The following is a 27,364-nucleotide window of genomic DNA, read 5'->3' as shown; positions in this document are numbered from 1 at the left end:
AAAAAAAAAAAAAAAAACACAATGTCAAGCATCAGAATGGTATAAAAGAACACCATCACTGGAGCCCTGGAAACTTGTTCTGCACTATGGCAGATACTTCTCTATCTGGCTGTTAGATAAGTCATTGTGCAAATATTGGGAATGCATTGTGTCATGTGTAAGGGTGGTAGACGAGGGATATTGCTTTGTTTTGGGGGGTTTTAGGGGATGTCCTTGGACTTTTAGCTCCAGTGAATGGAAATCTTAATGTCTCAGCACACCATGACACTTTGGACAATTGCATGCTTCCCCCTTAGAAGGAACAATTTTGGAAGTCCTTTTCTGTTCCAGCATGACAGTGCACAAAGAAAAGTCTATAAAAGCATGGTTGGGTGAATTTGTGTGGGCCCACATGGAGCCCTGATATCAAGCCATTCAACAGCTTTAGGGAACGGAGAATGGTGCCAGGCCCGCTTGTCCAAATTTTTTTTTTTTTTTAATAACTAGGCAAAAATCCCCACAGATGCATTCTAAAATCTTGTAAAAAAAAAAACAAAAAAAAAACATCCCAGAAGAGTGGGAGCTGCTTTAGGTCGGGGCCCCATGTGGCAGAAATGGTACAATTTAGCCATGGCAAAAACAGTGCAGCAATAATCATGGCATTTTACAGTCCCTGCCTTAGCCTTAATTGCAAAGAGGAACCGAATTCATGTTAATACCTATGGATTTAGAATGGGATGTCATAAAAGCTTCCACAGGTGCGATGTGATGGTGTCCCAACATGTTTGTCCATATAGTATGCGATTTAGGACTGTTACTATAAAGGAGCATACATGTCACATTAAAGGGGTTGTCCAGGAAAAAATGGACAGACCCTTTAGGCTGAGGCCCCAAGTTGCGGAAACACAGCTTTCTTATGTTGTGTTTTTTTTGAGCCAAAGCTACAAAAGAAAAGAGAAATATATCAGAAGTTCTTATACATCTACCTTCTGCTCAATCCACTCCTGACTTTGGCTCAAAAAACCACAAAAAAATCTGCAACAGAATAAGCTGCATTTCTACAACGTGGAGCCATGGACTTAGGACCCTTAGCCTTCACACGGCGTAAGCGCTCGACTCATTCCGAGCCGTACACGCGAGCGCTTCTAAACACTTCCCATTCACTTCAATGGGAGCGCTCGTAAAGCCGGCTTTATGCGCGCTCCCATTGAAGTGAATAGGAAGTGTTTAGAAGCGCTCGCGTGTACGGCTCGGAATGAGCCGGGCGCTTACGCCATGTGAAGGGGCCCTTAAAGCTAAATAAGCTGGGGGCAGTGAAAAATAAAATGTATACTCATCTGTCCCCAGTGCTCCGGTGTTCTCCTACACCTCCTGTGTCATCTGCTCTGGCAGATTCTCCTGGTGATATGCTGAAATCCCTGATTGGCCTCAGCGGTCACATGATCACTGAGGCCAAGCAGCGGCTTCAGCATAACGCCGGAGGCGCTGATGAACCAGAATGCTGGGGACGATAATGGAACAACTAGGACAGGTGAGTATGTTTTGTTTTTTTTGTTCACTGCCTCCAACGTATCTAAAGTTTGAAAATTTTGCCTGGACAACAACTTTAAGGACTTACACCAGGAATCCTGACCCCAAGAAGTTTTAAGAAAATTGTAGACTTTATTCTAAAATATTTTCCCATTGACTTACTTGACTTATTTATTTACCCATTGACTATTTGTTAAGTATCCATCAAAATTCAGAGAGGTTTATGTCACCATATAAAATATAATTGCAACTTTTGTCCACTTGTCCCAGTATTTCAAGTATTGCATATTGTAACCCTATAAACAATAAATGGCAGAATGCTTCTTCTTGACAAGTTGTTGTGCACAAAATTTGATATATAGTTGTTGACAGAGCAAAATATGTTATGGTCAGTATCCCACCTTCTGTGCTTGAAGAGTAGTGGTAATGATACAGCGTATCATCCATCGTTCCCTGGTTTACTTGCACAGACAATATTAACTGCAAGTAAAGCGAAGATGCTTTTGGCTGCTTACTGTACAAATAATAACTCCAAATTTGATACTAATGGCCAGATTATATAATACTACAAATGGTATTCTTAACTAATAGCTACTCCATTGGATGGAAAGTATCCAATGCATAACAATGCAGCAGTAAGTGAAGAACATGTCTGACTGTATGTTCATGCCCTTAACCTCAGAATATTAACTGAGGTTAAAGAAGTTAGAAAATGCTGATTGGAAAGAACTTTTTGGCTTCTTTGTAAGATGAGGACACATATATAGGTCATGCGTGCCACCAGTGGTTTCTGTTAACCGGTTAAGGACCAGGCCTAGAAGTACATTAAGGACCGGGCCTCTTTTTTCAAAACTGACATGTGTCACTTTAAATGGCAATAACTTTGAGACGCTTTAACTTACACAAGTGATTTTGAGATTGTTTTTTCGTAACACATTATACTTCATGTTAGTGGTAAACACTAATCAATATTTTTGTATTTATTTATAAAAAAAAACTAGCAAATTTGATGGAAATGTGGAAAAAATTGCAATTTTCAAAATGTGAAATTCTCTGCTTTTCAGGCAGATAGTCATACCATTCAAATACATGAATAAATATTATCTCCCATATCTCTGCTTTATATCGGCATCATCTTTTGATTGTCTTTTAATTCATTTTGGATGTTACAAGGCTTACAAGTGTAACAGCGATTTTTCAGATTTACAAGAAAATTCCTCAAACTAATTTTTTAGGGAACACTTCAGTTCTGAAAGGAATTATAAAGGCCTATATAATAGAAACCCCCATAAATCACCCCATTTTCAAAACTGCACCCCTCAAATTATTCAAAACAGCATTTGGGATGTTTGTTAACCCTTTAAGCATTTCATAAGAATAAAAATAATATGGAGGTCAAATTTAGACATTTCATTTTTTTTCACTAATACATTCATTTAGACCTAAAATTATCACATTCACAAAGGGTTAAAGGAGAAAATGCATCTCACATTTTGTTATGCAATTTCTCCCGTGCACAGAAATACCCCACATGTGGGTGTAAACTGATTTTTGGGCACACGGCAGTGCACGAAAGGGAAGGAGCGACACTGGGTGTTTGAACAGCATATTTTGCTGGAATAATTTTCAGGCACCATGTCGCATTTGCAGAGCCCTTAGCGTACCAAAACAATGGAAACCCCCCAAAAGTGACCCCATTTTAGAATCTACACCCCTCACAGAATTCATCAAGGGGTATAGTGAGTATTTAGACCCTACAGTTGTTTCACAGATTTTACTAACATTGGGATGTGTAAAAGAAAAATTACTAAAATGTCACTTTATCCCCAAAGTTTTCATGTTCACAAGGGGTTAAAGGAGTAAAAGCCCCCCAAAGTTTGTTAAACAATTTATCCTGAATACGGCAATACCCCATATGTGGCCATAATCTGCTGTATGGGTACATGGCGGGGCTCAGAATGGAAGGAGCGCTATTTTGCTTTTGGATGGCAGATTTTGCTGGAATAATTTTTAGGTGCCATGTTGCATTAGCAGAGCCGCTAGAGAACCGATACAGTGGAAACCCCCTAAAAGTGACCCCATTTTGGAAACTACACCCCCCACAGAACATATCAAAGGGTAGAGTGAGCATTTCGACCCTACAGCTGTTTCACAGATTTTATTAACATTGGGACATGAAAATGAAAATTTACTTTTTTTCCAACAAACTGTCAATTTAGCCCCAAATTTTTCATTTTCACAAGAGGATAAAGGAGAAAAAGCTCACTACAGTTCGTTACACAATTTCTCCTGAACACAGAAATGCCCCATATGTGGCCATAATCTACTGTATGGGAACATGGCGGGGCTCAGAATGGAAAGAGCGCTGTTTGGCTTTTGAAGGGCAGATTTTGCTGGAATATTTTTCAGGTCCCATGTCGCATTTGCAGAGCCCCTAGTGTACCAATAAAGTGGAAACCCCCTAAAAGTGACCCCATTTTGGAAACTACACCCCTCATAGAATTTATCTAGGGGTTTGGTGAGCATTTTGGCCTCACAGCTGATTCACAGATTTTATTAACAATGGGACGTAAAAATGAAAAATTACTTTTTTTTCCAATTAATCGTCCATTTAGCGCCATATTTTTAATTTTGCAAGTAGCTGAAGAATTAAAAAAAAAACCAGAGTTTGTTACACAATTTCTTCTTAACACGGCAATACCCCATATGTGGCCATAATCTGCTGTATGGGTACATGGTGGGGCTCAGAATGGAAAGAGCGCTATTTGGCTTTTAGAAAGCAGATGTGGCTGGAATAGTTCTCAGGTGCCATGTCGCATTAGCTGAGCCCCTAAAGTATCAATACAATGGAAACCCCCCATTGTGACCCCATTTTAGAAACTACACAGGTGACAGTAAACTGGAATTCACCAAGAAGTGACCCCATTTTGTAGGGACAATTTTAGGGCCTCTGCAAATGTGACGTGGTGTCCAAAAACAAAGAATCTAAATCTGCACTCCAAAAGCACATATCACTCCTTCACATCTCCGTCCTGCTGGGTACCCAAATAGCGGTGTATACCCACATGTATGACACTGGTGTACCCCGGGTAACGTACTTAATGCCATATGTGGGTATAAATGGCTGTTTGGGCACAGCCGGGCACAGAAGGGAAGGAGCGCTTTTGGTTTTTGGAGCATAGTTTGGTTTTTGGACGTCATGCCACTTTTGCAAAGCCCCTGAATTGCCAATAAAGTGGAATCTGCAGACATGTCACCCCATTTTGGACACTACCCCACTCATGAGATTTATCAAGTGGTGTAGCGAGCACTTTTAACCCGAGTGTTGCATTTATTTAGTTTCCAGAAATGAAATCACAGCTGATAATGAGAAGTTAAAAATGAAAATTTTCCAGAGATTCGCCATTTTAGTGCCCGATATGTTGTGCCCAACTTATGTCAGCAGAGACACTCCAAAAACTGTTAAGCGGGTATCCTGAGCACAACAGCTTTTAGAGCGTTCATCTCTGATACAAGGCGGGCACAACATGTTACGCACTGAAATGACGGATTCCTGGAAAAATTGTCATTTTTCACCTCTCACAATCAGCTTCGTATTCATTTATGGATAATAAGTTATAGCAACACTTGGGGGTTAAAAATGCTCTCTCTACCCCTGGATAAATCCTTCAGGGGTGTAGTTTCCAAAATAAGGTCTCATATCAGGGGATTCCACTTTACTGGCGTTTCAGCTCTGCAAAAGTGTCATGGCATCGAAAAAACCAAACCGTCTGTGCTCCAAAAACCCAATAACCCTTCTTCCCTTTTGCGTCCAGCTGTGCCCTAATATCAGTTTATACCCACATATGACATTACGTCCGTTATCCTGGGTACACCAGTGTCATACATGTGTCATACATGTGGCATAAACTGCAGTTTGGAGGCGAAGGAGCGCTATGCGGCTTTTGGAGCACAGATTTGGATGTTTGGTATTTGAACGCCATGTCATGTTTGTAGAGCTTGTAAGGTACCAGGAAAGCGGATTCCCCAAAGGAGTGACCCCATTTTGAAAACTGCACCCCTCAAAGAATTTATCAGGGGGTGTAGTGAGTATTAGTATTGCAGGCGTGACTGCACAGCGGATGGCGAAGAGGGAATATATAAGCTGTGCGGAGAACATTGCAAACACCAAATTCCCTACTATGTCCCAGTAGCTCCTATGATTGGGGGAGTCACTCTGGGGGTCACATTGGGGGTCACTTCTGGTGTCTTCTCCCTCATAAGCTGTAAATCTGGGGTGTCCCCTGATATTCGCTCGCACAGCTTATATATTCTCTTCCTGCCGCAGCCAGTTGTGTTCTAATGATTTGGCGATTTTTGGGGGGTTTTGCCTTGACATTGCTAGATGCTATAATTTCTTTATTTTTCTGGTGACGCGGCCATATAAGGGCTTGTTGTTTGCGGGATGAAATGCATTTTGTAATGACACCATTTTTGGGTGCCTACAACTTATAGAATACATTTTATTAACTCTTTCTTGCTGGATTTAAAAAAAAAAAATCAATCCTGCATTGAGTTTTACATTTTAAATTTTTCACCATGCAGCGTACAGTATAAGTGACATGTGTCCTTTATTCTGCGGGTCAGTACGGTTACAGCGATACCTCATTTATGTTATTTTTTTATGCAATACTAAGTCTGCTGAACAAAAACACATATGGGGACATAAATCAATAAATCGCCATCTTCTGTGAGGCGTAACATTTTTATTTTTCGGTTGACAGTGTTGGTTGAGGGCTTATTTTTTGCGGGAAAATGTGCGCTTTTTATTGGCACTGTTGTGGGGTGAATATGACTTTTTGATCACTTTTTATAACATATTTTGTAGGATGAGATGACAAAAAATCATTACTTCCGGCGAGTTTTTTCCGTTTTTTTTTTCCGACGTTCACCGTGTACATTAAATATTATTTCAGTTTTATTGTACAGGTTGTTATGGATGCGGCGATACCAAATATGCATTGCTTTTTTTAATTTTTAGTCCTTTTTTTTATATAATTCATTTTGTATAGAAAAAAGGGATTTTTGGACTTTAGAACTTTATTACTTTTTTCATACACTTTATTTTTTTTTTTAACTTTTTTTTTAACTTTTTCATCTGTCCCTTTAGGACACTTGAATCAGTTGATGCTTTGATGAAAGCATCAACTGATTCTGCACAATAGCAGACAGGACACGAGCAGGACATGAACCTGCTCGTGTCCTGTAAGCTGCAGAGGAAGTGAGACACATCGCTCACTTCCTCCACCGCCTGGCAGGATCACCAGGTATGTGGGGGCTCCGGTAGTCTGGGGTCACTGGCCAGACTCCAGACTACCTTTTACTGACATCGGCACCCCCCGATCTCGCCGCGGGGGGTGCCGATCCCTTTCAATTGTCGGCGGATCCCTTTCGATCGCGCCGTGATGTTTGACGGCGCGATCGAAAGGGTTAACACGTCCAGTCGGACTCAGTTCCGACTGGACGTTATGGAGGAAGGGGTTAGGTGTTAGTAACACCTAACCCCTGTCCCCCCCGCACCCCTCCCCCCGCCAGAAAGGTACCTAAAGGCCGGACGTATTTCGGCAATAGTCCGGTCTTTAGGTACCAGCACATGAGGCCGTAAATTTACGTACGGCGGTCCTCATGTGGTTAAACACTGTTCAATATTCATTATTTATTGCTTGTTACTTGTAAACTTGCAAAAACCAAATCCATTAACAGGAGAACATGCCACAAACATTAACTGTATAATAGTGTATAGAAAACACAGATGGCGCACACCAATACATCACAGACGCAATGTGTTTCTTCATCCTCCGTCTATGGAATCTTGTCTGCAGTTGATGTTAATTTCTTGTATGTGAAAAGCAGGTGGAGATCTATTTCATTTTTAAGACAAAGGCTAACCTTTCAAGGTTTTTCCCGCGCCACTTTTCAAAGAAAGTCTGCAGAGGTTTCCTATGTGACTTTCTGCTTCCATTATACCTATAGAGAAATCACCAGCATTTCCATAGATATAATTGACATGCTAAGATTTCCAAAAACTGGGGCGTTTTAGGAAATCTCAGCATGTCCACTGTGTATATTTTCCTGCAATGTGTGGATGGGATTCACTACAATCCTACCCACTTTGCAGGGACTGTGTCTGTCAGGATATGGAGTCGCCTCGGTCTCTTTGCTGCAAGGCGACTCCCCGGGAGACATGTTAAAAGTTCTATTGGTTGTGCTTAGGTGATTAAGGGTTATTCTTTTCCTTGCTGTCAGTTCTCCATGCCATTAGCCATCACAGGTGTTGTGGGTTGTTTTCTCTGCTGCTATTTAAACCCCACCCAGGCATGGATCCTTGCCAGCCATTCACTTAGTGTTTCCTGGTCTCCTCCAGATATCCAGTCTGTGTGTCTTTCTGTCTGTTTATTGGTTACTTTATACCCAGCTTGTATTTGACTATTCCTTGTCTTCTGATTTGGTACTTTACTCTGATCTCCTGGCTTAACCTCTTGCTCGTCTGACCCCGCTTTCTCTTCTGTGTTTTTGCTGTCACTTGTTGTCCTCCCTTTTTCTATGCTATTTTGTCTTTGGTTTTGCATTGCATTTTACACTGTGCTTTCTGCTTAGGTGTCACCCGCGTTACTCCAGCCCCTAGCACTTTCAGGGCATCCTCTTTCCTGACCCTAGCCGCCTGGACAGTAGCGTAGGAGTCGTGGCAGGCGCACTTCAATTAGGAAGTGCATTGGTCTGCCTCATCTCAAATCTACAGCATAGTTCTAGCTGCAGGGCCTACGACCCCTTTTGTCATTAGTTGCACAGTGTTGCTTTCCCAGCTGTGTCACTCTGCACTGCCTGACCCTGACTCCAATCCTTACAGTGTCTTGTACTGCAACTTTTCCACTGTGTTCAAACTGTGACGTTTACGCCATGCGGGGTTCAGGTCTAAGGCTGGTTTCACACTACCATTTTAATGTCCATTATTTTTATCAGAACAATAGACAGTAAAACTGCCAGAATGTCCAGGTTCACATTTAGATTCAATCCGTTTAAAAAGTGATTACCTATGGAAGCCTGCGTACCCCATAGACTATAATGTGGTCCGCGGTGTTTCCGCCTGAAAAATGCACCGAGAAGTCTTGCTTGCAGGACTTTTCTCTCCACATTTTTAAAGCAGAATAGGGAACGGAAACCCCAAGCACTCACCGAGCACAGATGTGAACCTACCTTAAGACAAACTAAACACTGTTCCCTTGTTTACTTGTATCAATCATTGACTGTGATACTTTCCATTTTTTAATGGTGAAAACAAATGCGGGCGCTAAAGCTGTATTTCATATACTTGAAAGGAGTACAGATTTAATACCCACAACTGCAGTTATCAAGAATTTGGTGAGTGAGCAGCACCTGGAATGTAATACTGGGATAGATTACATGCTCCATAGTGGGCTCCTAAAAATGTGGCAGGGCAAACAGGGTACATTGGAAAGGACCTCAGAGGATTAGTCTATTTACTGAGAAAGCAATGATCTTCCTTCTTCGATTATAGAATGTTAAACACCAGGAATGTGATACAGATGTCTAAACTCCAATGCTTCAGACTACATAGATAATAGACCTTCCGATATATTTTATTAAACTCATATTTAACTCTTTATATTACGTACTAAAGTGCATATGAACTGTATTAACATGTCCCCTTTGTACTTGACATGATAATTTGTCTTCATACTTGGCCAAAAGAAGGTATTTGGACAGACTGTGTAGATGATGTTATACAAGATGTTACAGTCTGGATTGTGTCCACAATAAAAAAGTGCCAGAGATGTAAGTTATACGGAGAAGCCGAATTCACATGGCAAGTTGAGGAAAAATGTGAGGAAGCGCTGCACTAAATCGTGGAATTATACGATATGCCTGTAGTGTAAGAAGGAAGATCAATAATTCTGTGGTGTGCGGCAAAGTAATAGAAACTTGTGTACATGATATCACTGTCTAAACAGGGAAAAAAAGTCAGGTTGACTCAATATGATGGACAGAATACGAAACATACAAATAAAGGTAATCCGTTCTAGAGTTCTCTTCATACTGTTCACCGTTTTTGTTTTGTTTTTTAATAAAGATACAAACCAAGGGGCATATCATTGCATAGTAACGCTATTCTTTTTTATGAGATAAACGGGAAGATCTAAGGAAAAATGTGCCTGAGTTCTGGCACAAAGATCGGTTTAAGTCTATGGCCCCACGTAGTGAAAAAAAAACTGTGGTATGAGACGCAGCAGAAACACAATTTTTTTTCACAGTATTTTTCATTGCATTTTCACAGATTTTTTTTTCTCTGCAAACTTTCATCCCTTATAATACCTATAAGAAAAGACCAGCATTTCCGCAAGTATAATTGACATGCTGCGATTTTCAAAACTGTGGGCGGGTATTTTTCTGCAATGTGTGGATGGGATTAGCCAGAATCCAGTTCACTTTACAGGTACTGTAAAATGCAGCGGTTTTTGCTGTAGCATTTTCGCAGTGGCAAAAATGATGCATTTTCGCAATGTGGCGCAACCGCCTAACATGCTCTATTAAGACAGCTTGCACCAAACAAACACCAAACTTTTGGTGCATTTTGTGACCGAATCCATGCCAACTAATAAGAGGTGTATAGTTAGACTAGACCAGGGGTCCTCAAACTGCGGCCCGATGGCCACATGCGGCCCACCAAGCACTTCTGTCTGGCCCCGCCGACAACGCCGGCAGGCGTGCATTTATAATGAAGCTCCTGGGGAGCTCGGGCCAGGCCATGGAGCGCACTTCACTTTACCTATTGGAGGGCACCGCTCCCGATGTCTGTGCGACCTGCTCTGCCTCCGGCCCACTATTCAAAAAGTTTGAGGACCCCTGGACTAGACTGTCTAAACATATGCCATTTAAAGGGATTGTCTAGATTTAGTAAATAAATGTTAGTATTTGTATAAAAGTTACTTAATTTCCCATATACTTTTTGTATCAATTCCTCATGGTTTTCCAGGTCTCTGCTTACTGTCATTCTTTGTTTATTTCTAGTGGATAAAAATTAGTCCATGGTCATGTGATGTACGGTCCAAGGTCATATGATGTACAGTCTATGGTCATGTGATGGATCAGTCATATGATGATCAGTCACCGGTCATGTGATGAACACACAGGTGCACAACTCTAATTACTGTGCTTTGACTGTAACAAGCTGTGCACCTTTGTGTCCATCACATGACCAGGGACTAAATAACAGGGAATAGAGATCTTGAAAATTGTGAGGAATTGAAATAGAAAATGTATTGGAAAGGTGCACAACTTTTCTTTATACAGTACAATGAATAATATGCATTTGCTAATACTGGACAACCCCTTTAACAAGCAACATTAGCCACTTTGACCAATCGTGTGCAGAAAACTGGATTGTTCCTTGCTTTTCTTCAGGCTAATTCCTTTTTCTTATTACCTATACAGCCAAAAACTTTTTTCTTCTGCGGGGTTTGTGGTCCTAGAGGACTGACATGCAAATTGAATTTGTTTTGCATCGGAAGGAATAAAGCAACATGTATTAGTATTGGATGTGATGTACTATTTCATCCATTTCTCCCCATCCTTTGCTGGGATTTATTCACAGCAGGGTCTGAAACCACTAGCTGAGCAAAGATGATTTAGAAAAAGTTGTCTGTGACCTTTCAAGAATCTGTTCGTGCAGAACATGCACCAAGCAATCAATAGCTGTCTATTGGGCCTGAAAATGGAGCGCCCATTGTAAACTGCAGTATTGTTATATACGGTAAACATTACCACAAAGGCATGGTGATAGGAATGGGGATGTCACTATCTCATGTCACTATTCATTCCATATGCCTTCATTTTATTCATAAGGAGTGTGCACTGCATCATGGTATAAATGACAATAAAGATGGTTTGACATTGGGATTGCTACGCTTCAAAAACAATTTATGAGAAATGACTAAAGATTTTGTTCTTTATGCAGCAATCTTCCATGATGTATGTCACGGTACCGCTTGCCTGTTTCATAACTGTCCATCACTATATCTCGGGACATATTGAAACAGATACATTCACAATTTCTGAATTATGTTATCTCCCCCTGTAATCACATTTTCCATTCCTTGCCAATGGAACCATCACAATTATATCCGCTAAACAGCCAGGTTTATTCAGAATCCTTCATATTGAATAAAACCTAAAATATCCACCGAATAATACAAAAATAAACAGTGTCCTCTGCTCAGTATCCTCTAATCTGTTGTTTAGATTTTCCTAGTTTAAGGTTTTATCTTAGTAAATGGAATCTACAGGACTGGTATTGCTGAAATAACATGCAATATCGCAAGATGTCCCATTTTTAATACAAATGTATCACACAATTTAGGCTGTGTCCATATCTGCGGTTCTGTCTGTATCACATATGATGGAAAAAAGTGCTGTTGCTTCTAGAAAAATCACCTTGTAAGGACACAATGGGCCAAATTATAAGTCAATGGAGTCCTTTGGGCACCATTGGTGTCAGGATACTCTATCCGGCTGCTACACCTTTGATGCTATCATGCTATACTTGGATGCTTTTGCACTTTCAGAGACTTTCTGGCTTGGTCTAGTTAGCAGATAAGGAGGCCTATATAAAACGCCGCCATCCTGAGACATGCGCCAACTAATTAGTTTGCTACTGCTAGTTTAGCTTCCATTGTGTGTGTCTACCTGTATGATTTGGTACTACTGGCTTGCTCCTTGGATTCCCCTATTGCTTCTGATTCTGTTGTGACGTTCCCGGCTGGATTTGTGACCTGTGGCTAGTTTCTTGGTTATTGCTTTTGTTTCCCGTCTCTGTTTATTTGTTTTCTCCTTGTTTTGAACCTGCTTCTCTTCTGCATCCACACCACTTTTACAGTTTTCTGGACTTTTTGTTCGTTTCTGTAGCAGTGCGTTTATTATTAGTACATTTATCTGGTGACAATTCAGATTCCCAGATTCGGCGCAAGTCTTATCTGGCGACAAGTTCTTGTAAAGGAGTCTGGAGGTCTTTCTCACCTCGCAGAGGTGTGTTAGTTGTAGATAACTGCAAGCAGTAAAGATGGATATCAGCCAATTCCTTGCTATTGCTGTATTGTGGCCTTACATCTAACCATAACAATTGGTGCCTGTCATGTGAGGGATACAGAATTAATCCAGTTATGAGCCACTGCACATTTCAGACATGTAACATACAAAGTCCCCAATTTCAGGAACAATTCTGCCACATATGAATATACTATAATTCAGTGGGTTAGGTGCTATAATGTAACGCTACTTATGTCAGTAACTAGTACCCAATAGCTTCAAATACGTTGATTTAGAAGAAGGCAAACATAAGTCCATAAGCTATTAGGCCTTACTACTAAATACAGGGGCATAGCTATAGGGAAGCAGTGGTAGCTGTCAATACTGGTCCCTGAAGGGGCCACAAAGGTCCATCTGACACAAAAAATTATAGCACTATTCTAAGGGCTCGTTCACATCAGCGTTGTGAACTCCGTTCTCCAGGTTTCCGTTTCCTGCCTAAAACAGAGGCAGGAGACGGAAACCTGCAGGAGTCTCTCTCACCCATTCATTTGAATGGGTGAGAGAGATGTCCGGCCGTGAGCGGCAGTAAGCGTTTTATGCTCTCCGCCGCGAAACCGGGTTTTATAATCCGGACACAGAGTCGGACATGCACTACTCTGTGTCCGGATAAAAAAATCCGGTTTCGCGGCGGAGAGCGCAAAACGCTCACCGCCGCTCACGGCCGGACCCGGTCTGTGCTTTTCGTCTTCTGGCATGCAGAAGACGGAAAGCACAGAACGGAAAGAAGAACGCAGGTGTGAACCTAGCGTCAATGGGACAAGTTAGGTAGGGGGCCCATTACAGATTTTACACAGGGATGCAGAAAATTCAAGTTATGATTGAAATTATAAAAATAAAATAAAACTATTTACACAGAAATATGTTTAATACTTATACTCAATGACTTTCCAATGAACATAGAGTATAATCTGTAAAGGGATATTCTCCTGAATATAACCATATTTACATTTGTTAAAGTTAAAAGTTAAAGATTTTTGCAAATTAATTTTGCAAAGTTATAAAGATTTAACCATCTTAGTGGTGATAGTCTCTTGTCTTGATCAGTAGCCAATGGATAAGACCAGGAATACATGAACGTTCTATGGTCTGGGACTTGTCAGAAACTCAGCTAGTATGGTTGGGTTATCTTGTCAAGCAAGTATTGTCTGATAACCTGTTTTAAATCATGGCTGGTTTTCTGGTACCCACTTCATCTACTGCATAGTGGTTTTGGGGAATTGCAGCTCCACTTCTATTACTTGAATAGCAGCAGCCTGTACATCCTGGAGACTGCCGGAAACTGATCTGTAAGGCCTCGTTCACATCTGTGTTGGTAATCCATTCGGGGGAGTCTGCATAGGGACCCCCCCGAATGGAATACCAAACGGACTGGCAAGCGGTCTGCAGTGAAAGCACACAAACCTCATAGACTATTATAGGGTCCATGTGCCCTCTGCATGCTGCCCACACTGAACATAAGGACAGAAAATTAGATCATGATCTACTTTCATGTCTACATGATTCGTGCGGGCAGCGCACCGAAAGCAAATGGACCCAATTATAGTCTATGGAGTCCGTGTGCTTTCATCTCACACCGCTTGCCAGTGCGTTCGGTAGTTCGTTCGGGGTGTCTCCATGCAGACTTCCTGAACGGATTACAAATGCAGATGTGAACCAAGGGTAAGAGATCCTCCACAAACGATGAAGTGATGAAGTAATCCACTGATGAAATGGATTACATCAGGACCATTTAGGGCTGGAACAACCCTTCAGGTTGAGACCCCAAATTGCGGAAACGCAGCATTTTTGTTGAAGATTTTGATGCATTTTTTGAGCCAAAGCCGAGAATGACTACGAAAGGACTGGGAAATATATAGAAAGTTCTTATACTTCTCCCTTTTGCTCAATCCACTCCTGCCTTTGGCTCAAAGAGCCGCACAAAAAAAACTGTGTTTCCACAACGTGGGGTCTTAGCCTCAAGGACAATGGATTGAATGACAGCTGGCTTGTACTTCACAGATACAGATGAGTCCTTTATTACATTTTATTTTGGGTCAAAATATACAGAAAAATTGTGCCATGCGATGACTAGTTTGAAAGAAAAACTTTTTTTTTTACTTTCAAAGCTGGTCATCTTGGTCCATGCATATTGCAAGCAAACTGGAAAAGTAAATGGTAAGAAGAGAAACCTCAGTACAAGACAGTACAAGCAGTATATGTCTCCAATACCAACATTTCATTAACGAAATTGGAATTAAGTGCAGGCTATATTCCCTTTATATAATAATGTGAATTTAATTTATTCATTTGAGAACTTTCATGCTCTTTTATGTCATTCCAAAAGTGTCTTACCAAGACCCTTATTACATTAGGTGACAAATGAAGTAATGCACCTTAAATAATACATAGTCTTTCCTTGATGGGATCTGATGTAACGTCTCGGGGTTACATTGTATTTCAAAGCAGTGCGGTAAGAATCTGTCTCCTCTGTCTAGAAATGGATATTGTAACCAGGTCTAAAACAAGCAAGAGGGAAATGTCGTAGCTCTCTATAAGGGATCATTGGATTGTTAAAGCAAAGCTTACAGACAGTAACAGAATGTGATAAATAATGTATTGTCTTTTGTCTTGCAGGAGCACTGGAGGAAGAGGCACAATCAGATCAGCTGTGGAAAGCTTACATAGCAAATCTAATAGGTTTGTAAATGAGATTTTTTTTGTTCATTTGCTTTGGCTTTGAGGCTGCTATTAATCTGCTGCAATCCTAACTTGTGATGCTCGCCTCAATGCAAACAGTTATCTTTCCATCCAATTCTCAACCTGTCTGCGCTCTTCATTGCAACTTCATTTCCGGTTGTGTCAAAATAAAGTTGCGAGTCAATAGGGAAAAGTAAAGTGTGAGATAACGCAAGAAATGCTTGTGAATTGCCATTTACATCAGAAATGTGCAATCTTGTAGTCTGTAAAAAATACGTCTTTATTCCAAACCCGTTATCTTCATACCAAGTCACAAGAGGATTTTAACAGAATAAAACCAAAAAAATGTTTATAGTGTGAAAAAGACGACGTTGTTCAGCTAGAAAAAAGTTGTTTAAGGCTGGGGTCCCAAGTGATATAAAGATACGCGCTGCGGTTTTGGAAATTGCTGTATGTCAATTATACCTACGGAAACGTTGGCGATTTCCCTATAGGTATAATGATAGCAGAAAGTCTGAAATTCTTTCTGAGAAAAGTGCTGCGGGAAAAACCAGCAATACGTTTCCACCATGATTTTTCAACAACACCTTATCGCTGGGGCTCACTACATGGGGTCTTAGCCTTTTTCCACAGCGTTTTTTTTAGCTGTGTTCCACAATCTGTGGCCTTACCCAAGGCGTTATAAAATGGTGCAGTTACAAAGCACAACTTGTCCCACAAAAAAAACCATTGACTGCCATTGTTCTATATCTAGACATATAATGAATAGAGATGAGCGAACAGTAAAATGTTCGAGATTCGATATTCGTTTTGAGTAGCCCCTCAATATTCGACTACTCGAATCGAATATCGAACCCTATTATAGTCTATTTGGGGAAATGCTCGTTTCAGGGGTAGGCAACATTCGATCAAATTATACTTACCAAGTCCATGAGTGAGGGTCGGGCTGGATCCTCCGAGAAGTCTTCTCCGTGCAGCTTCCCCGCGGCGTCTTCTGGCTCTGAATTCACTCTGCCAGGCATCGGGCCTGGGCAGAGCCGACTGCGCACTACAAGCGGGCATGCGCAGTCAGCTCTGCCTAGGCCTGATGCCTGGCAGAGTGAATTCAGAGCCGGAAGACGCCGCGGGGAAGCTGCACGGAGAAGACTTCTAAAGGTAGGAGAAGAACCAGCGTTGATTGGCCGACTGTATAGCATTCGGCCAATCAATGCAGTTTCTGCATCGAACTTTTCCATTCGAATAGCGAGTGATACTCGATTGAGTAGGAGTATTTCGAATACTGTAGTATTCGATCGAATACCTACTCGATCGAGTACTACTCGCTCATCTCTAATAATGAACATTAAAAACAAACACTTATGTTCCACAACTTTTTAAACTGTATGTGCATTGGGGACTAATGGAAATCGCCCAAAAATTTCTGTTATTAGACTTTTCATAATACGTATCTTTGATAAATATAAAATACATATTTAATGTAAGATTTGTTCATATCTGCTGTCATTCTTAGAATAATGTAAGAATAAGAAGATCTATCATAAATCTCACATGAGTCTGACTATGGCTGGCTCCATTTCACTAAATCATTCATTATGTGTAATTGAAATCTACCCACAATTTATGGCACATGCCTTTTATGAAAGAATACAATGTCTCAGTCCATCTCTGTTAGGTTTCAGCGGAGCGTTCCCTGCACTTTCTCATCAGCCTCTGACATTCTGACACCTCTTCGAAGACTCTCTATCTAACACACACAGGACTCTTTATGATGATTGTGGCTGCTGTAGGTAGAAAATCTGGTCTGGGTTATATATAGTATGGAGGGGGGTCTATAAGGCTATATATTTTTTAGACCGTATGAGTGCACGTATATGTGGGGCTGCATTTATATAAGGGACTGCGGTGCAGTTGTGTTTGACTCAAACCAAAAATGTACTAAAATCTGCATTTCTGGAATTTGGGGTCTTAGCCTAAGGGTTGTTTGCATTGTGTTGTGATATGCAAGGGTCATACCATATTCAATAATTTAGGGACATATCGAGCACAGATGGATGACACTTTTTCTGACTCTCGCAGATTAATCTTTTTAAGGTATGGCTATACAGTTCAGTATGTTAACTCTGTTCTGTGCTGTATGTTTTTTGCAAACAATAAAAACGTATGGAAAGAAAACTGATTAATATATGTTACAGCATTCCAAAGGTCCTAGCATTCTTCTGTACAAAGCCATTGGGTTTTTTAGTGGATGTTTTGTAGTTTTTATTGGTACAATGCTGCGGTGTATGTAAAATTTATTCACATGCATTTATACATTTTGGGAGAGAATTGTACTGGAATAATATGCCTGGGTCTGTGGGATTACAATTATTACATATACAGGTATTTTTTTGTAATAATTTACTATTTAGAAAATATTTAAGTATAATAATATGTGATAATCTTTTTCTTTGCAGTTCTTAGTTTTATTGAAGATCATTTTTTTTGTCCTTCTAGATGACTCAGATTGTTTGATGACACACAATTCAACGTTGCTTGTCATCCTCTGGCAGGGTCTAATAGGCTTACATTTATGGTACACCAGGGGGCGCTATCAGTCTGACAGAAATACCCCCCTCTTTCTTTCAGGCTCCTTAGATGATCACTATTGACTGTGGTACCTAAAAGAATATAGAGCAGGGCTTAGATTTGTGTGAAGGAGCAAGCCCTAAATGAACATTAGCTTTGCACTAACAAATGAGCATTTCACACTTATTATCCGCACAGTATTGTATAGTATAGTCACCCACTCACGCTGAATGAAAGTAACTGTGCTATGCAAATAGCATATCATGGCAGGCACGGAATGAATGTTCATTTGGCTTTTGCTCCATCAGTAAGCATACATTATAGAGCTTTTAAGCATTGCAATATATACTTGTGCAAATTTACTAATACTTTGTAAGGTTTAGACAGTGCAAGACAAGAAAACATTCATATTTGTCATAGTTGCTACCTCTGATGCCGCCCCTGCTACCTTTTGTGTCACCCCCCTGTACCTCATGAATTGTAAGCTCTTGTGCGCAGGGCCCTCAGTCCCATTGTGTGAAGTGGCTATTTCTTTGTAATGTATCTTTTTGTCTGTTCTTGAACCCTACAAATTGTACAGTGTTGTGGAATATGTTGGTGCTATATAAATAAAATTTATTATTATTATTATTTATATTTCATGTTTCTAGATGATAAATTTGGTGTATCTTTAGGCTGTCTAGTCCAAGTTTATAACTACTATTAGCTGTCTCACTTTGCCCCATATTTAGTGCAAGATTTTTGGTGTATTTTTGGTGCACATCTTATCCCGTGCCTCCTTTTGACATGTTACATTCTTGTCAGGTATGGCCAAAAAAGAGCATAAGGCTAAGACCCAATGTAGCGGGCCACAGCCAAAAGGCGGTGTGCAGGGTTTTTCCTGTAGTGTTTTTCAGAACCCGCAGTTTTCCTATACAGACTTTCTGTTTCAGTTATACCTATAGGGAAACCGCTGGCGTTTCCGTAGGTACAATTGACATGCTGCGATTTCCAAGAATGCAACGGTTTTGGAATTTCCGCTGATTTCCAAATTTCCACTGTGGGTATTTTTCTGAAATGTTTGGATGGGATCCACTAAAATCCCATTCATTTTGCAGGGACTATAAAATCCCGTGGCCAAACCACAACGTTTACGCCACGTGCAACTTCAACCAAACAAAAAAAAGCTGTGAAAAACAGATACAAAAGCCATTTTTTTCCTTTCATGTTGCATTTATGGGGTGCCTGCCTGTTTCCACCTATTTTTCACAAACTTGAGTCTATAAGTGATCTGAGAACAATGACCAGAAATAGGGCACATCTTAATTTTTAATGGTCTATTCAAATAATAGTTCTATAGCAATGTGTATTTCAACGTGGCCACTTTTGAGGTTTCCGTAGCTTGCTCCACTGTACGTTTTTGTTAAGGTGCTCTTCACTGTGAATGGCAGTGATTTGATCTTTTATCTTAAATGATTTATATCAATTACAAAATGTCAAGAGAAAGAAGAATATAAAAATCTAATATCTAAAAACAGATAATTGGATTTATTGGGTATGAGTCATGCATTCAGGTATTGTAGTTCATGTACTGTATCACAGACTGCAGATTCTTAAGCTCTTGTACAAATTCATCTTAATATTCGTCTTACTATAAAACCAAATTCATCCAGGTCTATAAAAAGCTGATCTTCAATATGTGCAAGTAGAATTAAATTGGGTTTCCTACTAATAGCATTTATTGTATGTTGTTTGGACATCCTATAACCCATTGTACTCGCACTAGTGGGTTTTCGTGCTAAACCAGCACTGACATTCTCTGACTGTTACTTTTGACCTTTAACCTTCAAAGTGAATAGACATTTTTAGCCATATTTTATTTTCTTGATATTTGTCAATGTACCACGGTTCAGGTATATTTCACAGATAATCTCACCTTGATCACAGCTTATCTTTAAATATTTGGATGCCCCAAAGATGCTTCATGGCTTCTCAATGTATCGGAAGATGAAAGTGTTCTTGTTATATACAGGGTGCCCATAAAATAACCTCAGGTGTTTGGAGTCGTGTGCAGGCTGACCCAATGGACGGAATTGCCTGAAAATTTGTATGTGTGATAATCAAGGCATGGGGAAACGGACGGCATGAAAAAAACAAAATTTAATACCAAAACTCCCCACCAGGGGATAATGTGGCGCTGTACAGTGAGCGTGCGGCACAAAACCCGTCTATCGCTACTTGGGAATGTCCCATTTGGACCACCGACTAGCATGACTGTTCAATGTGGCCACCATCATGCATGGTGAGCATGGTCATCCTATGCAGAACGTGCTCGACGCTTGCGTGTAACGTCTCTGGTGAGATGCTGTGCACTTCCAATGTGATGCAGTCTTTGAGGTCAGGCAGGGTTTCGACATACCCTCGATAAACACGCTCCTTCAAGTGTCCACACAACCAGAAATCACAAGGAGTGAGATCCGGAGAGCGCGGTGGCCACGCTGTAGGGAATGAGCAGCTCAAAATCCTGTCATCGGGAAAATGTGCGTTCTTCACAGGATTTGCGATGTGAGGAGGGGCTCCATCCTGCATGAAGGTGATCATCTGCAGACACTGCTGCTGTTGGAGTTGGGGAACGACCACTGTTTCCAGCATTGTCCGGTACCTCGCTGCTGTGACGGAACAGGTGGCAACCCCAGTTGGGCCCAAATCTTCGAAAAAGAATAGTCCGATCATATTGTGGAGTATTATTATTTTTTTTTTTCATGCCATCCGTTTTCCCATGCCTTGATTATCACACATACAAAATTTCAGGCAATTCCATCCATTGGGTCAGCCTGCACACGACTCCAAACACCTGAGGTTATTTTATGGCCACCCTGTACAAACTCTTGACTGCCCCAAGGTCCAAATCTTTGCCACTGGACCATTCATCTGAATATATAATAATGCCGGTATGTGATTTAACTGTGAATGTACAGAAACTGTTCAAGTATTTATGTCTCTAACTCTAAGGGTCACTATGAAGTTATTATTTAATGGGGAAGACTTAGAAAAACTGTCTAAAAGAAAACTAGACTTTAGTATGGCTTTAATATGTCAACGACTGTATAAGAAAAGAAAACCTTGTTATGCCCAAGAAAGACAGTTTTTAATTTAGATAGTTTCAGAAATCTCCCACAATATGTATGTAGACTTAGGCTTCAAAAACTATATTAAAAACCTTTTTTTGTGTATTCTTACTCAAAGACAGGAGTACTAAGTCTTCCCCACTATTATTAGATGAGGTGAACAGCTACACAATATCTTTGTTTAAAAGCCATGCTCATGCGTATTATCTGCAATTGCACTTTTATGCTCACACCTCCGAATCCAGCTCCAAAAAAAAACGCCTCCCATTGACTTCAATGGGAGCCGTTCACTTCTTTTTCCACTAGTGTTTTTTCCCGCTTGCGGAAAAAATAAGCGAGCTGCCCTATCTTGCTGCGGATTCCGCAACTGAATCAGTCGCGGCGTCTGCGGCTCGAGACTCCTTCACAACTAGGCCCATTCATTTGGGCCTAATCCGGAATAGAATGCCACGACTGGATGCTGGTGCACTGTACTGGCAACCAGCCATGGCTAGTCACAGGAGACGGATTCTGAGGCGGTTTCCACATCAAAATCCGGTCCAAAAAACTCTGTGTGAACTCAGCATTAAAGAGAACCTTAAACACATTTTTAGACCCTGAAATACCCCATGGCAACTTCGTGTCCTAATTCTGTTTGTGGCCACACCTAAAATACTATACTATTCTATACCTCACGAACCTTGCTACCCCAAGCACATTCCCAGTTCTATACTAACGCTAGAGCAGTACACATAGGTCTACTGCGCATGCGCTGGACCTTGAAGGTGAGCTGTACTTTCCCAACTTTGGTGTAGTGCTGCACAGGCACCAGGAAAAGTGAGGTTGGGATACACGTAGGCTTGCTTCACTATTCAATCCATGTCTCTGCCCCTGGAAGCTGAAAACAAAAAAAACTGTGTCACGCCTGCTGCTCCCAAGCCACCAGCATTAGAGAGGAGAGGACGCTTGGGAATGTCGCAGAGGGGATTATTAGGGTTTTTTTTTCTATTGTGCATTTTAATGTAGGGGACACAAAAAGGGGAGAGTATAGTGTTTGGTCACAATGAGGGGGTATTATTGTGTGTGAGGGCTACAGTAATGGCTATTATAGTGTGGTGGTCCCAGAAAGGTGATATTATAGTGTGGGTCCACAATGAGGGATCATTATTCTGTGTGTGGGCCATATAAGGGGGTTATAGTGTGGGCGCTGCAATGAGGGAGCATCATAATATGTGTGAGCCATAATAAGGGGGGTTATAGTATGGAAGCACCATTAGGGAGGATTATATTGAGGGGAACACTATACTGTGTGAGAACCACTGGGGAGACATTATAATATATGAAGGCCATAAGGGGATGTGATAACTGACCAGGGTAAAAGGGGCTTTTTACTGTGTGGTGTCACAAAGGGACTAGATGGGATTAGGCAGTACCAAATGGGGTATGAGTGGGATTCAGTCAGTTAGTATTGATATATTTTCTGTGGTATTCTGCATACATTGCATTTCTGTTGTAAGTGGTGATACAACACCTGTAGTCATTTCTCAGAGATACAAATCCTAAAATAAAGAGCGGTAGAAAAGCATTGCCTTTTAGCACTATAGGATATTGTTCACACACATCTGACATAATCTAATTTCAGTTATATAGTACGACAGAACATCATCCCACTATCAGTTGCTGCATTGCAACATTCACTGTCCTTCACTACGAAGACAATGTAAAAACTTAGTTTTATTCCCATTTGGTGCATCTCGCCAGCGCACAGCAGGTAGTCACTGAAGATATGGCTTGAGGCTGTCATGCTTAGTGACCCCTGCTGTGACACAATGTTGTTCAGAAATAAATATGAAATTCCCATTTCTTTTCTTTTAGAGGTATTGTACAACCTACAAATAATGAAGGGAACATTGTGACACCAGCATTTCTATTACACTTTAGATTGTAGCAACGATACGAAGAACTTTAGGAATATGAAATATTAGCTAAGTGTTAAATATTACTATGTAGAAGTGACAAAAGTGAAATAGAATATAATGATCAAGGTGGATCTCGAAGACCAGATGATATATGGCTTATTAACAGATCTTTGAGCTCGGTAGGGAACTTAAGAGGACCTTAAACTTGTGGCCGCTCATAGCTTTCTTGCAGCTTTAGGCTAAGGCCTCATGAAAAGCTGATTTTTTTTGTCGCAGGTTCTCTGTAAGTTTTTGAGCCAAAACCAGAAGGGGAATGGGCAGAAGGGAGAATTTTAGATACTTCTTTAATAGTTCCCATTCCTTGTGTAGACACTCCTGGGTTTAATGCAAACAATTGCAGTAAAATCTGCAAAAAAAAAAAGTGGCTTTTCCCCACTATGGGGCCTCAGTATTAATGGGGTAAACAGATTTAGTACACTTCAGGTCTCTCTGCCAGCTCTACCAGTTGTACCCAATAATGGATGGTGCACATGCGTGGCAACGATGTGCTGAACATGCGCCATATCCATCATCATACGTTTGTGACCCTGAGAGTTCATTGCCAATATCAGTGTCATCTGCAAAGGCTGTTACCATCAATCAAGGTCATGGTAGTGGCAATGGGCAGGATCTATCAGCTAGACCTGGACTATTATACAGAGTTGAGACTGCCCTCGTCGCAGTACTGTGCAAAAGTTTTAAGCATGTGTGGGGAAAAAATTTTGCAACATTAGAATAATTTTAGAAATAGAAGGGTTAATAGTTTATTTTTGTCCCTTAATAAAATTAATTGAATGGACAAAAGAGAAATACCATTATATTCCTTTATCAAAAACATTGTTGCTGCCACCTCGGGGGTCCCACCAGCCTACTAACTTAAATTCTTAGAATTCATCTCACAAGATTATCATCTCAGTGCGAGCACACAGATACAACACAAGAGCAAGTTACACTTTTATGTTATATGTAGAGATGTTAAAATGAAAAATGTTCTGATCAAACTACTTCATTTTAAATAGGGAAGCCAATATAAGGACAGTATGATATAATAATCCTATTGCTGTAAAGAATAGAAAGCCATTGCAAACCAATTTGGCCTATCCTTATAGACCTAGATCTTCCCATATTACCACTCTAACTCAGTAAAATGAACAGAAGAAAACACATCAAAGTATTCGATTCAGAACAGACAAAATAATCTGTTTCTAGCGGGAAGACGGCACGACTGTTATAACCTTCACATGTCCCTGTAAATTGCTGGAGTTTTACTAGGAGTCTGTGGATTTGTGTAGGTAAAACTTAGTCCTCGGCAGTCATTAAAGGGAAATTGACATGCAGGTCTTGTCGCTTTCATCCTGGGGACTATGTGCTAACTTTTGGCAAAGTTTTATTCTAGGAGATCTGTGGTTAATGTCACAGCTCATGACAGCGCTTCACACAAATGAATAAAACATATCTCTTGATAGTAATATAAACTTAGTATGGATTTGTACAGACTTTATATCTTTCTTCATAGCTCGGTTGTAATATCAATATTTTAAAAGTAACTCCTAGTTAAAGGGATAATCCAATTTAATAAAGTAAAAGTCACATGGGGATGCCAAACGCCATGATGTCATGATGCTCGGCAAGCCCAGGTTACCATTGAAGCCCAATAACAGTACTGAGCTCAGGCCGATGATGTTATAGAAGAACGATGGACGTCAACGTTAGGAGGCCCAACAGGGGTTATCGATTTTTTTAAAATTTTTAACACATCCCCTGAGCCTCCACTTATTATACTCCGGGGTCTAAAGAAACTACAAATTATACTGTGGCGCCCATTTTAGTTTGTTGAAGACGATGTTCGGTTTTTGAAAAAAAAAAAAAAAATTAAGGCTAGGTTCACACTTGCATTTGGGTTTCTATTCAGGGGGTACACTTGAAGACCCTCAAACAGAAACCTAATCTGCTTAAAAAAGCAATTACCCACAGAAACCAACGGATCCTATAGACTATAATGGGGTCCACGTGATTTCCGCTTGGGTTCCGCCTGAAAAGGGTGGAAAATGCAATGGAAGAAAATGCTTTTCTCTCCACATTTTTCAAGTGGACATGGGAACGGAATTCCCGTATGGAGAACCAACGCTGGTGTGAACCCTGCCTGAAATATTCAGAATCAACCCGACTCGGTACTAAGCGATTCTCTCATCTCTATTATGTGTTCCCTTTAATGCTTGCTTGGTCCATATATTGGGTTGATTATCCCATCTGAGCTCGGAGAAGGGGAAATGGTATCATAAATATAGCTGATGGTGTGGTATACATGGTCCACAGTATAGTAAACCTTCAGCTTTGCTTGGTATGTTTTTTCAAATGCTCCTTGAGCATAAATACAGCTTCATACATTACTGGTAGGTTTTCCATCTACAAATATCCCATATGTGATATAGTAAAATTGTGCTATTTTATCCTCAGTTTATGGACTTTTATAAATGTCCCCAGTAACTGAATCTACCCGAGACTTATGAATTATGATCATTGTCCACTGAGAATAACCATACGGGTTTCAGGTCAGATTTCATTTGACAAGGTGGAAAGAACAGAAGATTGCCTGTCCGCAGTCAGTCTGCAGATGGAGACAGTAGATTCTGAATTCACACATTTGGTTCCAGCTGCTCAGCAGATGCTCACAATAACATGGCGGTATTAGAAATAACTCTATGAACTCTTCATAGAGATGGCATTGCCGAAACAATCTGAGATCATTCCAGAAATAAAATAGAGTATCGAAGTGAATAACTAATAAGATTTCTTATATCTGGCTAAGGCTTTATTCAGATATTACAGGTCTATATGTGGACCTTGCATTTGGTAAAAGAAAATACCATAGCAGCTGCACAGAAGCCCAATGGGTAAGGGGGGCCTATCATCTTAATAGCAGCTTTCTAATGTTTAGAATAAATGCCGAAGTTAAAGAACGTTATGTCTAACAATTACTGGTGAATTGTTAGAGAGACAGAAAGAGATGTTCTATACTGAGATATTGGAAACAAAAGGGATCCATATCTGTACTTGCACCGGGGCCAGGCATACCTCAGTAAGGGAAATATTTACCATTGGTGTAACCTACGAAACTGTACAAGGACCCAAAGCTCAGGGGGCATAACTGCTGTCTGTGCCTAAGATGCCTCACATTTTTCTCCCTGCCCTCTACTCTGAACTTCTTAAAAAGGAGGGCGGAGCAGACAGAGGATCAAGACAAGTTGTGCCAGGGACGCCTCAGACCATTAGATTTTTTACACCATAAAACTGGCACGAAGTATTCCTGAAATCTGTGCTTGTCTGTGACTGCTTTAGATTTCAATTCTGGCACATGGGAACTCCTGAATTGCTCCCAGATTATTAAAAGGTCAGAAATTTTGGTGAAACTCAAATCAACAGAAGAAAGCCAGTCTCAATAAATTCATTCATTTGACTTAGGCCTGGTTCACATCTGCATTCTGTATTCTGTTTGGGGAGTCTGCTTGGGGACCCCCCGAACTGAATACTGAACGTGTTGACAAATGGTGAGCTTATAAAAGCACATGGACTCCCTAGACTATAATGGGGTCCATGTGTTTTCCGTGCGGTGTCCGCATGAATCATGCAGAGAGAAAAGTCGTTCGTGAAGTCGTTTTCTCTCCGCATGACTTGTGCGGATACCACGCAGAAAACACATGGACTCCATTATAATCTGTGGGGTCCGTATACGTTCATAAGCTCACTACTTGCCAATGCATTCGGTATTCCATTCGGGGAGCCCCCAAGCAGACTCCCCGAACGGAATATCGAACGCAGATATGAACCGGGCCTTAGAAATTGTATTGAGTTATTAGGACAAAAATTGGTAAATATTTCCATTTTCTCTTTTCAAGGTCTAGTCACTGTTTTTTTTATACTGTTCCCTTTTCCTAATACATAAAGTTCACAGATAAAATAATTTTTTTGTAACATCGTATTTGTTTAAAAGTATATACAGATTCAATAACTGAGAACATTAAGGCTTCTGGAGAAAAGATGAATATGTAAGAGGTTCTTCTTATCACTATTCAAGTGATCGGTATTGTGCAGCAGAACATACTTAGCATGTGAAACAGGAACTCTGAACAAATGATCCTTCAATGCCTGACATGTTTACTTAACGTCTAGCACTGAGGTACTTAATGGTCATGCCGGCCAAGCTAATTAGAAATTGCTTTGGGTCAAAGAATTACAGTGTCAGGTGAGCAATGAGATGAGCGTATATCTGGAATGAGGAAAATTAGCCTGTCGCTTGTCATAATAATAATTATTCTGTGAAATATGACATTTTTTAAACTTATAGACCATGTAGTCACAAATGCAATCTAAGAATGACGATTATTACAAAAAAACGAATAGCAAAAGTCGTACATTACATTTAATTCA

At 40.5% G+C, this 27,364-nt stretch overlaps 1 protein-coding gene across 1 annotated transcript in view; it reads left to right on the top strand.

Moving 5' to 3' along the window:
- The window catches only part of ST8SIA2 (ST8 alpha-N-acetyl-neuraminide alpha-2,8-sialyltransferase 2), a 187,899-nt gene that overhangs the window by 94,264 nt on the left and 66,271 nt on the right, over positions 1-27,364 (top strand). Inside the window, exon 2 of the mRNA XM_075273290.1 lies at positions 15,265-15,327. Coding sequence (XP_075129391.1) covers positions 15,265-15,327 — 63 coding nt within the window. The remainder of the gene's footprint in view (positions 1-15,264; positions 15,328-27,364) is intronic.

The sequence above is a fragment of the Leptodactylus fuscus genome, chromosome 5 (assembly GCF_031893055.1).
Source record: "Leptodactylus fuscus isolate aLepFus1 chromosome 5, aLepFus1.hap2, whole genome shotgun sequence".
Classification (NCBI taxonomy): domain Eukaryota; kingdom Metazoa; phylum Chordata; class Amphibia; order Anura; family Leptodactylidae; genus Leptodactylus; species Leptodactylus fuscus.
The sequence above is the reverse complement of the archived record's forward strand: the minus strand, read 5'-3'. Positions and strand labels throughout refer to the sequence as shown.